Consider the following 15911-nt stretch of genomic DNA (forward strand, 5'->3'; position numbering starts at 1 on the left):
GGAGGAACTAAAAGCAAAATGAGATTTAGTGGCAAGAAATGAGAAAAGCCGATTTTCTTTACTGTTCCCTCATCTCTGCCACCTGCGACCCCTCCAACAGACGTTTCTCTGAGAGCTTTTAATTTCAAAAGGTACTTCTGCTGTGCTCCCAGTTCTTACCGGTGACCGCCATTGGTTCATTCACAACCGCGACAATACTTCCGCTTGTATAAGGCTTTCCTCTCCACAAATTACTTTAAATACATTATCTGGTTCGATCCCTGGGAGGCGGGTGGGGCAGACGCCCCAACCCCACACTGAACGAAATTCTCTTTGTAGCGGGTGAACTCACGGTGGCGTCTGACCAGTGCTCACGTGGGAGTCCTCACAAACGAGAATGTTCCGTCGTTCCGTGCTGGGCCGTGCCAGCAGGGAGCGGAGTCTCGGATGTGGGCCCTGAAGACCTAACACACATCATGGATTTGTGTTTCTCTCATCCTGGGGAATGGGGAGCTCAGTGGATGTTGGAGCCTGACTTCCTCTCTCCCAGATTCATGCTGGGATTCTGGTTACACCTTTTGATTTGTCTGCGTCTCCTTTTCCCACCTTGCAAGGCCGACCTGCCCTGCTGCCATAGTAAGGTTTAATGCAGCTTCTCTGCCTGTTGGGTGCTTGGGATTGCTTTCTGGCACGCTCCTAAGAAAATAAGTAACTTTGTTTCTTCTGGAAGAGTGGAGGAAGGATAAAGAACCGAGTTAAGTAAGCCCATTTCTACCCAGAGTCTGATCTCACCAGCAGGTGGCGCTGTGACAAAAGCAATCAAGAGAAACCAGGTCAGATCAGGTGGGTGTCCGGGCTCCAGAGACAGGCCCCGGCGACGCCCCCTCTTCTGTAGCGAATAAGGCGCTCATTGAAATCCCAGAGCTTTCCAAGTGTGCTCGGATCCCCCTGGGGCGGGGCAAAGCCTGAGGAAGGCAAGGCGTTGGTAGAAGGGTCTGGATTGGTAGATCCTGAGCTGGTTTTGCTTCCCGTCTAGAACGGAGAGCTCTGCCTGGGCTTGGGCAGTCTAGTCCCTTGATGCCTGGGTCCCTTATTGGGCTAAGATGGGCGCATCCTTCCACGGCCTTGGTGGTTTTCAAAGAGCATGTGTACATGCAGCCAGACGCAGAATGAAGCATGGACATCCCCAAGACCAGGCTGGTCCACTGATCTGGACCCCAGTGAAAGAACAGACTGCCCATCACCGAGTCTACAGGTTGAGAAATAGTATTTGCCCTGTCCTGTCACGGAACCAGCCAGGTCCCACACAAGGGCAGACCTGAAAAGGAAGACAGGTGTGCCTGGGAAGCTGGTCCACGTGAGACAGAATGACCACCAGCACCTTCCACACACGGTGCACAAGACGCAGGGTGGGGGTGAAGGGAGGCGCTATAGTCTCTAAATGGGGCCAGTAAGTCAGCTGGCAATACTGGGTTTCTTAGTGGATCCCACGGTGCCAACGTTGTTTCTGCTAGCGATGGAGCGTGAGGCAACCACTTCCTGACTTTCCCCGTTCACACGAAGGTCTATTAACTTGTTCCTGTGGGTCAAGGGGCCCCTGGGAGAATTGGAAACGAACTCGGCTTTGGGGGAGGAGTTTTCCAGGGATCTCTGCGTAGCCTCTGTCCACCCCCCTCTCTCACTGTCCACCCTAGGTGATAATAACAGGAAGTAGAAAGGCTTGAAGACCAGCTCTTTATATCATTAACCATAGGGCTGACTCCGGTAGCTCATTCAATGTAGGTTAACCTGCTGGGTGTTTTCCCTTCAAAAACAAACAGCACCAGTCAGAAGTATCTGATAGCCCTGAAGTCACATCCATTCATTCCAAACCCAAGCTGGCCGTGATCTTCTAGACCCACCTGGCTCCTGGGACAAAAGCAGATGGGCCCAATACTTGTAAATTTCATATTTATTATAACAAAAATTATGACATGTTCATTTGTGCATTCTGCTTTAATAGAACTCTCGGTATGTAAATGATCTAGCTGAAGGCTCTACAGTCATGCTGATTGTGGCAGCAGTAAGGGACACACCAAGTGTCTGCGGAGGGCAAGGGGGCGGGGACGGGAGAGGAAGAAAAACGGCTCAGAGGCCCCTGTGTGCAGGTTAGTTTCCAGTGGCCTGAGATCCGCCTGGTTGGAACAGAAGCCCCTTAGCTGCTCTCGGCCTCCACACCGAATGAGCCGGAGGCAGGTTAGGAGGGGGGCGAGGAAGGGAAAAGTCAGTCGTTCAGGCTTGTCCTTTCGCCAAAACTACAAAACGTCCGAAGCGTCACTATACAGCACTGAGCTATTTACAATAGAAATTTCTCAATCAACTGTTCTCTCAGAGAAAATTAGTGAATCCCAGTGACTTAAGTCACCTGACAGAGTAAAGCAACTCCTAGGAGTTAGTCTCCATATTCTACAAATGTCTATCATTTTCAAGACAAAAAAAAAAAAAAAGCCTTTTCCCCCAAAGAAATACAGAATTACAATATTATTAAGTCATTTAGCACTGGCAACGCACCCTGCCCTCCAAACAAAACAAGAAAAAGCCATTTTAAAAAATATTACATTATCTTTAACCGTTTCTCTGTAATATATTAAACCTTTTCTTTGTCTTTACACATCTGATACGTTAGGGGAAGAAGTTAAACGTAAAGCATCGCTAGAAGAAAAGTGGTGATTATTTAAAAAAAAAAATGACCAACAGAGGGAGAGCCCAGGACTAGGTGCCGAGACAGGGTGGGAAAGCGGGGGAGGGCGTGGAGTGAACCCCTGGTTTAACGTGAGCCTGGGAGACTCTTGCAACTCAGTCTTTCTGGGTTAGTTTATTTGTTCAAGAGCGCCTGGGGGGGCCGGGGGGTGGGGTCATAGCGGCGTGTCACAGCAGTCTGGCAGCTGGTCCCCCGGGCCCGGCGGCTGCAGGGGCGGCGGTGGCGGCTGCTGCTGCTGCTTCATCATCTCCTTGACCTCCTCCTCCAGCTCCGGGGGGATGATGAACTGATCCTCGGGGTCCGGCTGGGCCGGCGCCGCGAAGTAGCCCCCGGGCTTGCGGAGAGGCGCGTCCGCGGCCACCTCGATCACGTTGTGGCTCCTCTCCTGGGGCGCCACGGAGCCGTTGGCCCGGCGGCGCCCCGCGGTCCCCGCGGCGGCGGAGTCCGCCCTCCTGGGCGGCCCCGGCTCCTCCTCGTTGGCGCTGATGACGATGCCCTCGTCGCTGGCCTCGGCCGGCCCCTGCGGCGGGCGCCGCCTCTCCTTCTCCCGCGCCCGGCCGCAGTGGATGTCCACCTCCACCTCCACGCGGCTGCCGTTGGTGAACACGCCCTCGATGGGCTCCTCGTCGTCGCTGTCCAGGCCGTTGTCGGAGAAGGCGCTGGAGAAGGTGGCGCTGGACAGCTGGCGCTGGAACGCGTGGGCCAGGCCCACCGGGTGCAGCGCGCAGCGCGGCTCGCTGGCGTAGGCGGGGCTGCTCTCGGCCGGGGCGCCGGGCGGCGGCTCGTCCGAGGCCGTGGAGCCCACCTCGCTGCTCATCTCGGAGGTGGACAGCTCGCTGCTCATCTCGGAGGCCATGCCGCTGCTGGACGACGGCACGCCCAGCGCGTCGGCCGGCCGGTCCCTGGTCGCCATGCTCGCGGCCGGCGGGAAGATGCCGGGGCTGGGCGGGGGCCCGGCCCCGCCGGCGCCCAGCTCGCAGCAGCAGAAGCCGTCCTCGGCGACGCTCAGCTGCACCACCACGGCGCTGAGGCTGTCGCGGCAGCCGTAGCTCTGCGCCAGGGTGCACAGCTTCTTGGCGGCCGCCAGGGCGTCGGGCACGTTGCGCACGGCCGCCACCGCCTCCTCGGCGGACAGGCTGTCCCACAGGCCCTTACTGCCCAGGATGAAGAACTCGTCCTGGGGGGTCAGGGGCACGGACTGCACGTGTGGGCGCGGCACCACGCTGGGGTGCAGGAAGGTGTACCCCAGGATGCGCGTGGACTCCGTCACTCCGTTCACCTTGCCGTCCTGGAAGTGGGGGGGGGGGGGTTGCGAATCGACGTTAAGGAGACGGGGAGTATCCGCCGGCCCTACTCAAGGCCTCTCTGGGATGCGTCTCTTCTCCGGAACGGCAAGCTTTCCCCACTCTCTACCGGGTTCTGGGGGTTTCATCAATAACGGGGGAACGGACACGTCCTGTGGGCAGGCTGGCTTCTGCAGCCCCGCACCGTTTTCCACACATGCAGTGTGCGCTCACCATCCTGGGGTGAGGGGGTGGGGGGGAGCAGGACTCCCAGGGCCCAGATCCAGTGCCTCCCAGGGTGGAGACTCACGCCAGGGTGTGTCCCAAGAGAGGCACTGTTACCACCGAGGCCGAATCATTCTGCGTTATGGGGCTGTCCCGGACACTGGAGGCTGCGGGGCCCCCTGCGGTACCTACTGCCTGCCAAAGGCATGAAAAGAACTCTCTTGGGACGCGACTAAATGTCCGGGGTGGGGGAGGTGCAGAGCAGCCCCTGGTTAGAAACCACTCAGAGGGAACAGGAGGTGTGAACCGAAATCACAATTAGCTACTTTTACGTTGACATTCACATTGGCCTTGGAAGACGCACAGGTGCATCACTATTCCTCCTTTACCGATGAGAGGCTCAGAAGGCCTAGCCCGCGAGCAGCAGAGCCGGGGACTGACTTCAGGGGCAGCGCCCTCACGCTCCCCTGCACAGGGGCACTTGCAGGAATCGGCGGAGGGAGGCAAGGGCCCCAAGCACTGGGCACAGCCTCTGACGCAGGCCATGGAGAACTGCTCTGCCACCCTGTACCTTAGGCCTTCAGACCTACCCCACAAAGGAGTTGCTCTGTGACACCGTGGATTCGGAACGTTGCTGGTTTCAGCCCTGACCCCCTCACCCCTCCATCCCGGGGAAAACCGTGCCCTCCTCACCTCAGTGATAATGGCCTTGTGCCGCTTAATTCTCTTCAGTTCTTCTTCGCAGCTCATGACATATGATCTGGACAGAGGCAACGGCTTCCCATTCCGACAGAGAACCGTTTGGCACTTCCCCACATTAGCGGAGGTCAAGGTGAAGGACCCTCCTGGGTCCGTAGGGTCGTGCTTGACGTGACAGAGGACAGCAGCACCTCCAAGCTTCTGCCCAGCAGTTCCAAGCTTCCTGGAACGCAGAGAGAGGGAGTCAAACCCACGTACGACGTATCGCACAGCAGTTCTGCGCCCCGGGCGGGGCCGGGAGGAAACCTAGAACCTGGGGGTTCCACTTAGCCTCTGCCACCAAAGCGAGCACTGCTCCGCTTCTCCCAGGAAAAGGGCCGTGGATTCGGACAACCCCTACCCCGAGGTGTCTGCTCACACCTGGGGGCGTGGGGAGGGGGTATCACTTTGCCACCAGAGGAACCCTTGTCCTGCCTGCTGCGTCCAGCCTGCTGCTCCCTTGCTTACCACACCCCGAGGGACAGCAGGAAAAGGGCCTCTTTGCTCTCCGTCCACCTCTTTACATCCTCTCTGCTCGCAGCAGAGGAAACTGAAGAAACCACTAGACAGGTGTAGCCATACGCCGATGCGTGTGCCCCAGAAGTACTTGGACTTTACAAGGACGTCTCCGGGACAAGCCTTTAATTACTGGGCCGTTCACGTTCTTGTCTTACGTGGGCCAGTATTCTCTATTCCAGAATATTCATAGGAAGGCCTTTCTAGTAATTAAGCTCCAAAGTGCTCGTGATAAACCCTTTTATTCACGACCCCCCCCCCCCCCGCACTCCACAGACTGAGTCCACAAAGCACCTACAAGCTCCAACGAAGAGAGCCAAGAAATCCTACCACAAGCCCCGCAGAGGGCAAGGCCTCCTGGGCTCCTAACTTCTTGCTTCTGCACCAGCAAGAAGGTCTGGACAGACTCCTCTGTTTACGAGGGCAGACCCACCTTCAGCCCACATGGAACGGCCGTACCAGCAATGGAAACCATACCAGGGCTGCCCACTCGAAGGCGTCAGGATGTCACGCGCAAAAACCCAGTTCCCCGAGGGCGGAAAAGAGGACTGTGTGTGCCGTGTCCTATTAACGGGGAAAGGAAGCGGCATACAAATGACCCCGGAGATGGGCTGACAGTTTAGGTCTTTGAACTCCGGCCTGTGGACCCCCGGGACCAGCTGGGCTGCTTTCTCCCTTTCACAGGCACAGTGATCCCTCTTGGCAAAGCCAGAAGCCCGATGGTAGTTGTGAAAGGCACAGCTAGGAACCAGAGTTTAAGGTCCTAAGTTCTGACTTCCTATTCAGCGCTTGCCTGGCTATAAAATTATAAGCAGACCTCTTCTGGGTGGGGGTGCGAAGGGCGTTCGTGCACATGTGCGTCTGTGTTTCTGATACACCCATGCTTTTTTTTTCCTGGGACACGATGGTAAAAACAGAGAAGGAGATAGATGTGCCTTGCGGTTGGAGCCTTCTGTGGAGTCCTACTGCCCCTCTAACAGCCCTTACGAGAAGCTGGCTTCACTTCTCTGTACCTCAGTTTCCCATCAGTCAAGTAAGAACAGTCACACTAAGTGTCTCACTGGGTAAAGTGCATGTGATGCGAGGACTGGTACATATTAAGGGCTCGCTAATTGTTAGCCACTACCAGTATTTAGCTGCTAATGCTACGTGCCCACTAGAATCTGCAAGTGAGCCCAGGAGCAAAGACCCCTCGCTGGAGCTGCCTCTACCAAGCTCTTCGGGAGGCGCTGTTTATGACTTAGGGTGACTTTAAAGGCTGCTCCACAGGGGCGCCTGGTGGCTCCGTCGGTTAAGCGTCCGACTTCGGCTCGGGTCATGATCTCGCGGTTCGTGAGTTCAAGCCCCGCGTCGGGCTCTGTGCTGACCGCTCAGAGCCTGGAGCCCGCTTCGGATTCTGTGCCTCTCTCTCTCTCTCCTTCAAAAATAAGTAAACATTAAAAAGAATTTTTTTAAAGGTTGCTCCAAACCAGCGAGAGAAAAAGGAGAGGAAGAGAAAAGCTCATCCTTGTTCTCCTGACCTTCACACACTGGTTCCCGGTCCCGCACGAGTGTTTGCAGGACAGAATTAATAGGCAGTTCCTTCACAACCTACAGAGCCATTAAAGTGACCTAAGAAGGCACAGTTCTTTGAAGGAGGGGACGCCTGTAACATTCATCCCTACGAGTTACGAAAAACATTCCAGTTTCTACGGTGACCAAAAGCTCTAAGCTACATTCCTGTCATTGACTCGGCCTCCTACAAAGTTGTCTGAACATCAGTATGTCTCAGACGGAACACGGTGTGTCCCCGATGCTTACGCAAAAGCAAATCACCTGAATGCATCTTGAATACCCACATGTGACAACAGTGCTTTGAGACTGTCGGGCAAACGCTCACGAGAAGGGCAAGAAAACACATGGCAGGAACTGTGTTTCACCTTTGCATAACAATGAACGTATTGACCATGTATTCTTCTTCATTTTTGGTTTTCTGCAGCTCTTCGGCCAAAATGTCACTCATCGTACACTGGAGAAGGTAGGGCACCTCCACGTTCCGGTCCCCGTCAAACACCCCGTACAGGGCCTCCCGGTTGTCACAGAAGTTGTTCACCGACAGGGCTGCGACACACAACCTGCAAAGCAAGAGTGATCGGTCCTAAGGCTAAGACGTCTTAAGTCATCTTTCCTTGCTCAGCCCCACGCTGTTAACAGCCTTGTCTCCTCCTCCAGGACCTCAGACAGGTGAAGAAGAAGTTAAGGTAAAGTCACCCCAGCTGATTCATATCAACTAATTTTCTGTAAAGCAAAGAAGAATGATAAACATTGATACTTCACACCTGGCCCCCCCATCTTCTGATTTTAGCTTTAAGTTTATTTTGAGAGAGAGAGAGAGACTGGGGGAGGGTCAGAGGGGGAGACAGAAAGAGAAGCCCCGCGCTGTTAGTGCAGAGCCCAACATGGGGTTCGATCTCATGGTTGGTGAGATCATGACCTGGGCTGGAATCAAGGGTCAGATGCTTAGTCGACTGAGCCACCCAGGTGCCCCTGATTTTATTTTTAAATGGCAGTGAAAGACCCGAGAAGAGGAAGTTTGGGGGATAATACAAGATTCTGAATCCATGGGTTCACATTCAGTCCTAAAACATTTATTAAAGAGAACTTTCACACTGGGCAAAATGGAGTAACAACTAAAACAATGGGACCTTTTCTTACGCTTTTAATCTTTTTCCAAACAACTTAAAAAGGCAGGGGAAAAAAAAAAAACTCTGAAACAACAGTATTGAGACACTGGATGATAAGAAGTGCAGGTCAGAGAGCGAGCTTGAAGCCTGCCCAGCTGATCGCCTGGAGGAAGATTCTGGAGGGGGGGAGGGGTGGTTAGGGCCTCGGGCGGAGCCTGCTCTGGAGGCCTGCAGAGCCTCGCACCCAAATCCCATTGTTTCCAGGTAACTTAACCGTGGCCCACAGACTCTTCAAAATGAAACCCAGAGGGAAAAAGACTGGCCGACAAATAAAAATTCAGGGCATTAGTGAGTGCGGGGTAACCTCAAGCACAGGGAACCGAAGTCTTCAACAGAGCAGAGACAGGAAAAACTTTTGAAGAAGTTAATGGTTGAAAAGATTTCAAATCTGATGAAAACTGTAAACCTGTAGATACAAGAAACTCAACAAACAGCAAACAAAAGAAAATGAAAGGAAAGTGTAACAATTGCTGAAAATCAGGAATAAAGGCGGGCAAGTAGGGTGGAGGAACAAAGACCTTGATGACAGCAGACTTACAGAAACAACGCAAAGAAAGACAGCAGAACAACATTTTTAAAGTACTGCTTGAAAAAAGCTGTCAACCTGGATTTCTAAACCAGTGAAAATTGCTTTCAAAAGTTAAGGTGCAAGAAAGACCTTTTCAGATGCACAATTTCCCACAAAAAAGACTGGCAGTAGAAGAAATACAAAAGGAATACATGAAGCAGAAGGAAATACCAGATGGAAATCTGAATCTACATAAAAGAATGAAGCGTACAAGAAATGACAAATAGATGAGTAAATATAAAACTTATTTAAAGATCGTTTTAGAAGAGTGGTTCTCAATGGGGGCAATTACCCCCGGGGAGACATCTTTGACGGTCGCAGCTGGGAGCGACGGTGCTGTTGGCACTTAGCGGGTAGAGGCCAGGGGCGCTGCCAAACACCCTGTAATGTGCACAGAAACACCTCCCTCCCCTGCCCACCAACTATCAAGAATTATCTGGCTCAAAACGTCAACAGTACTGAAGTTGAGAAACACTGCTTTAAAAATGACTATTTACAAATTATAACCATGTATTTTGGGGTTTATAACAGAAGTAAAACATGACAACAGCACAAAGACCAGGAGAAGGGAAATGGAAGCACACACTGAAAGGTTCTTGTATGTGAAGTTTATAGTTTACCTTCAAATAAGAAGTTAAAGGTTTTACTACAAACACTAAACAAAATGGAATCATAAATAGTCCAAAAGAATGAAGAGAGATAAAGAAGAACAGAAGAGACAAATAGAAAACAATGAACAAATGATAAAGATCATTTAAAATGATCTGTAAAACTGATACGATTTAACCGTATCAATTTCATTAAATATAAAAGTGGTCTAAACACTATGCCAAAAGAAAGTCAGACTGGATTAAAAAAAAGCAAGATCTAACTGAATTTTATAAAAAGACAAATAGGTTAAAAAGGTAAAAGACCTACTATGCTAACACCAATCAAAAAAAAGCTGGAGTAATTACATTAATATCAAAGTATAATTCAGAGCAAAGATTACAGAAATAGTCATTTCATAATGAAAAGGATCAGTGCATTCATCACAAAGCTATGACATTTCAAATGTTTATGCACTTAATACAACTTTGAAATGCATGAAGCAAAACTGATAAAACTAGGAGACACAGACAAGCCCATAATTACGGTCTCTCAGCCATTGACAGAACAAGTAGATAATCAGTATGGAGATTCAAGACCTCAACAACAGTATCAACCAACTTGACCTAACGGACACCCTACCCCAAACAACAGCAGAATACTCATTTTTTCAAATGCAGAGAATATTTACCAGTGTAGACCATATTCTAGCCACTAACATGTCCCAATAAATTTAAAGGATTCAAGTCATTCAAAGTGCATTCTCGGGGCACCTGGGTGGCTCAGTAGGTTAAGCATCTGACTTTGGCTCAGGTCATGATCTCACAGTCCGTGAGTTCAAGCCCTGCGTTGGGCTCTGTTCTGATAGCTTGGAGCCTGGAGCCTGCCTCAGATTCTGTCTCTCCCTCTCTCTGTGCTCCTCCCCCGCTCATGCTCTGTCTCTCTCACTCTCAAAAATGAATAAATATTACAACAACAACAACAAAACAAAGTGCATTCTTCAATCACATTGGAGAATTGCTTAGAAGGAAATTTACAGCTCTAAATGCTTATATTAGATGTTCTAAGCTCAAATCAATGACCTAAGCTTCCACGTTAAGAAATTAGAAAAGTGAGAGCAAAACAAAAAGATAAAAACAAGAAGTCAATGAACTAGAACACAAAAGCAATAGAGACAAATCAATGAGGCCAAAATCTTTTTTTTTTGAGAATATCAATAAAATTAATAAATCTTAAACCAAACTGATATATAAAAGGACAAATTACCAATATCAGGAGGAGAGAGCGAGTGCCATTACTACAGATCCTACAGATTTTAAAGGATAATATTAACAAGTTTATGACAATAAATTTGAAACCTAGATGAAAGAGATAAATTCCTCAAGAGACACAAATTACCAAAGTGCATTCGTGAAGAAATAGATAATCCCATAGCAAAGAAACAGAATGTGTAGTTAAAAACCAAAGAAAATTCCAAGCACAGATGGCTTTTATTGGTAAATTCTACCAAACATTTAAGGAAGAAATACTAATTCTGTACAAACTGTTCAAGAAAACTAAAGAAGAAGAAACACTCCTCAATTCATTCTATGAGGCCAACATTACCCTGACACCAAAGTCAAAGACATCACAAGAAAACTACATGCTAATTAATATCCATCATGAATATAGACAGGAGCAACAAATTACCAGAAAATTGAATCCAGCAGCATATAAAAAGGGTAATATGTCATGACCAAGTAGAATTTATCCTGGGAATGCAACGCTGATTCAACATTCAAAAATCAATGTAACTTACCATATCAACAGATGAAGGAACAAAAATATGATAATCTCAACTGAATGCAGGAAAAGCCCATGACAAAATTTGATACCCATTATAAAAACTCTTAGCAAACTATGATTAGAAGAGAATTTTCTTAACTTGATAAAGGGTGTCTACAGGAATACATTCAGCTCTATTTAATGTGAAAGAATACATTCTCACCAAAATGGATGGATGATAAACACATGGAAAGATGATTAATATCATTAGTCATCATGAAAGGCAAAATTAAACCACAACGAGATATCACTGTTAGAATGGCCAACACTGCCACCACCACCTGATACCAGGAAGCACCGGTGAGGATGTGCAACTAGAATTCTCACACATTGCAGCTGGGAATACAAAAGGGTACAGCCATTATCAAAAGGAATTGGGCAGTCTTACAAAATTAAATATATAATCCTACTTGTAGGTATTTACACGAGAGAAAACATAATGTTCATACAAAAACCTATATGGAACTCTTTCTAGCATTTATACTTGTATTTGCTAAAAACCTGAGATATCCTAAATCTGTTTCAAATGGTGAATAAACTATGAATAAAAGGAGCATGGGGCATCACAGATGAATGAATATAAAATGCATTATGCTAGGTGAAAGAAACTAGACCGAGGGGGCTGTATTCTCTGTAATTCCATCTATACAACATTCTAGGAAAGACAAAACCAAGGCAACAAAAAGAGGTCAAGAGGTGCCAAGGGCTGAGGTGAGCAGAAGGATGACAACACAGGGGCACAGGAGAATTCTGGGTGTGATGGACCGGCCCTGTACCCTGACTGTGGTGGTTACATAACGACGTTCATCAGCACCTGCAGAGCTATGCTCCTACCAGGGTGAAGTTTATTGAATATAGGTAACTTCTTACTCTCCAGATAATAACAAACATTTAAGCACCTGATACGAATGATGGCTAGACAGAGATCTGAACCTGAAAAGATAATCCCAGCTCTCAAGGAGTTAGGAGATGAATAGCAGTAATAACCATTATCCTTAAGCATAGCTCACCCTTAAATAGGGTTTACCATATGGCAGACGTTGTTCCAAGTACTTCACACATGTGTGACCCGGGATCCTTACAATAACCCTATGAGTACAGGTAGGATTTAAAAAAAATTTTTTTTAAATGTTTATTTTTGAGAGAGACAGAGACAGAATGCGAGTGGGTTAGGGGCAGAGAGAGAGGGAGACACAGGATCCAAAGCAGGCTCCAGGCTCTGAGCTGTCAGCACAGAGCCTGATGCAGGGCTTGAATTCACAAGCTGTGAGATCATGACCTGAGCTGAAGTCGGACGCTCAACTGACTGAGCCACCCAGGTGCCCTGGACAGGTAGGATTTCTAGTGCCACTCGATAGTTGAGGAAATTTAGCCGAAGAGGGTTGCATAACTGGCCAAGGTCACACAGCAGAAAAGTAGGAAGCCCAGGTTCAAAGCCAGGTAGCCTGGCTCTTAGCACTTTGTAATCCTTGCCTCCATTTGTTAATAAGTCATCCTAAGTTATATGGCTATTTGAAGCAAAGTGAAATTTAATACTCATTAATTCCATCTTCCTTTTGTAAGCTCCCCTTGCTACTCACAATGGGGGTGCATAAAAAAAAATCTTTCAAAAATAGAGTAGTGATTCTTTTCTACTGAGGTTTCCTGTTTGTTCTTTAGTCTGAGAAAGAATCTAAATTACCCAGTTGTGGCTCCTGCTTGGGTTTCCCCAAAGGATCTGAAATGACCTGATAGGGAGGCAACACTGCACCCCATGGGGAGGGAGAAAAGAGAACAGACATCTGAGATTGGGAGGCAGGGACAGCTCCTCTCCTTCCTTCAAGATGGCAAGCAGCAAGCTCCTTGTTTACACAACCACTTTATCTTTTTTTTTTTTTTTAAGTTTGAGAGACAGTGTGCACATGTATGCACACACACATGTGGAGGAGGGGCAGAGAGGGAGAGTGTTAGAGAATCCAAGCAGGCTCCCCAAGGCCAGTGCAGAGCCTGACACAGGGCTCAAACACAGGAAACCGTGAAATCATGACCTGAGCTGAAATCAAGAGTTGGACATATTTAACCGACTGAGCCACCCTGGTGCCCCTACATGACCTCTTTACAATTAGAAAACAAAAACAAAAACAAAAGGCTAGAGAGACTTCTGGCAAAACCAAAGGGTAAAAGAGCAAGGGCAAATGAAGGGAGGACCAGGGGTGACAAGGACTTCTGAGGTGCCGGTAACATTGTATTTTTTAATCTAGATGGTGGTCTGCAGATGTATTCACTTGAGGACCATTCCCAGAGTTGTATGCTTATTCACTTTTCTGCACCTATGTTATACTTCAATATAACAACATATTTAAAAGTAACGTGGAAGGGGGAATTATGCAGGAAAAAAAACCCTAGTTGGTTCCTTTCTTCATTATAACATATGAGTAGATAGTTTTAATATCCAGAGATGTTTCAAAACCAATCTTTGGTTTCACACAGCGGTCTAGAATTAGAACACTTGATTATAACCAAGACAGAAGGTCTTCTAAGTTAAAAAGATCTCTAGAAAGGAACTCTGGGTGCTTTAAAAGAATATACTAATTTCTCCCCCAAATACAACGATAATACAGTGCAAAATACACAGAACGAATACGACAACCAAAGCTCGGGCACAACCTTTATCGGGCAAATGGAACAGAGGCGTCAAGATGGGGACTACCTATTCTCTGGACCGCACAAAGCCAGGGCACACCCTTAGGGAAAGAAGAAAGGATCAATGTGTCAGATCCAGAACTTGAATTGATTCTACTTTCTATCTCAAAAAAGAAGAAAGCAGTCCGCATGGCAACCACGATTGTACCTTTTATTTTCCATGAAAGGTATTCAGCTAGTCAGTGGTTCCCATTCCTGGATGCACATTAAAATCACCTGGGGGAGATTTTAAAACATTCTGAAATACTGGGCTTGATTGAAGATTATTTTTTTTAAAGTTCCTTACCTGATTCTGATGTGAACCCAGGGTTGAATACTGACTAATTTAGGTAGTACTGAATCGTGTTCCACTTGGTTCTTTCCCTGTTCCCAATATTTTGTGTTCTGATACCTTAGCTAATTATGACTATTCTAATTTATAGGATTGTTTCCTTTTCTGGTACTAATTATTAATACCTCTTCATAAAAAGCAAGCAAGCCTGAAGAGCTTGATTACAATTCTCAGGAAAATCAATATTTGCATGTAGGACAAGGAAGGAAAAGAAACTGAGAAGGACAAGTCCCGGTGGCCAGACCAGCAGGTGATGTCACAGGGAATGAACATGAAACTCCTTCCAGGATAATTTAGATTGTAAAAACTAGCTTCTTAGAACCCTGACTAATCAATACCGGAAGTGACTGAATACGGACAATCAAGGCTACTTCTCCTTTAATACTAGCCCCTGTTTTGCTTGGCAAACAGGCTTCAGAGAAAGATAAAGAGGCTTTTCAAAAGGGTAGGCATGCATTTCAATACTCACGTCTTCTCCAAACACTGGAGTCTCACACAGACATGATGTGTCAGTTACCCCGTATCCTAGCAACATCTCACAAAGAGAAGAGTATGTGATGCCAAGCAAGGCTTAACCTAGTGTTCAAATGTAAGTCATGAGGTGGCCTCGCTTTGGGGAATCCTGTTCAAGTAAACGTTACCCGAGGAAAGTGTGTGCTAGCACCGGGCATCTTCCCCCCTAAAGAAAGGAGGTGGGGGGAGGTGGTTCTCACTCCGGAGTTTCACCCACTTGTTTTTCACTCCTGAAGCTTCGGTGTAGCCGTGGCTCCATACAGCTGGGGCTCCAGATCCATCTCCTGCTGAAGGCTGATCAATCTTGAAACAGCGGATGTTACTAACGAGAAAAGGAAGAGACGGGAATCGTTAGAACCAAATAATGTGTGAATTGCTCCCTTTGTCTGCTAAGCGCCAGGTACTTACCACTCCTGTGTTTAATGTGTCTGAAATCTCTTATCAGCCAGAAGAACTAGCTACTCAACAAAGTGAAAGCAAAGGAGAGTTATATAGACAGAGCCTGAAAACTCATTTTCGTCAGCGTCCTAGGGTGGTTATCAGAGACCTTCACACATCGCCCTAGATGGCGGCTGTCTCCCAGGAGCGAGAGGGACCCCTCTCAACCTCGGCATGAGAAAAGAAAACATTACGTTGGGTGTATTCTTACAACATGAACACCAGATTTGAAAAGTATGAAATCTAAGCCACAGTTATACTGTATTTGAATGCTGTGAGCAAATTCTGCAACATTCATCCTCAAATCCAGTGTCTGCCCATTTCGCCCCTTCAGAGGTTTCACAAATACCGAGGACTTGCCATCCCCGAAGCTTCCGGTTCTTTCCTCATCGCCCGGCCATTCATGCTAAGACTAATAACCATAAAATTATGAAAGGGGTATTTCAACAAATCACACATGAACTGTGTGGATTTAAACTGGGAGAGAAGTCATCTCCCTTGCCACAACTGGCCCAACAGGACCCAAGACTGAAATACTAAAAGCGTAAACTCTTGAATGGGGTTTTTAAAGTCCACTCTACTAGAAAGCATTCTGTGCCCCCAAACAGGAAATTCTGCAGATGTGAAATAGGTTTTGAAAAAGGCTGGCTACCACATGGTGAACTTAATCCCACTTATAAGTTGCTACTAGTTTTCTCCCTCTATTACTTAAGAGAAAAATCACGTGTGCCGTCTCTTAACACAAACACTTTTGTCATGACCC

At 47.8% G+C, this 15911-nt stretch overlaps 1 protein-coding gene across 1 annotated transcript in view; it reads right to left on the minus strand.

Annotated features, from left to right (window-relative positions):
- Positions 1 to 1912: 1912 nt before the first annotated feature.
- Positions 1913 to 15911, minus strand: part of PHLPP1 (PH domain and leucine rich repeat protein phosphatase 1) — a 214337-nt gene continuing 200338 nt past the window's right edge. Inside the window, exons 15-18 of the mRNA XM_040478481.1 lie at positions 14928 to 15032; positions 7401 to 7595; positions 4921 to 5149; positions 1913 to 4007 (exon numbers count right to left, since the gene is read on the minus strand). Of these exons, the coding sequence (XP_040334415.1) occupies positions 2874 to 4007; positions 4921 to 5149; positions 7401 to 7595; positions 14928 to 15032 (1663 nt within the window). The 3' untranslated portion in view covers positions 1913 to 2873. The remainder of the gene's footprint in view (positions 4008 to 4920; positions 5150 to 7400; positions 7596 to 14927; positions 15033 to 15911) is intronic.

The sequence above is a fragment of the Herpailurus yagouaroundi genome, unplaced genomic scaffold (assembly GCF_014898765.1).
Source record: "Herpailurus yagouaroundi ecotype Mexico unplaced genomic scaffold, PumYag 142, whole genome shotgun sequence".
Taxonomy (NCBI): Eukaryota; Metazoa; Chordata; class Mammalia; order Carnivora; family Felidae; genus Herpailurus; species Herpailurus yagouaroundi.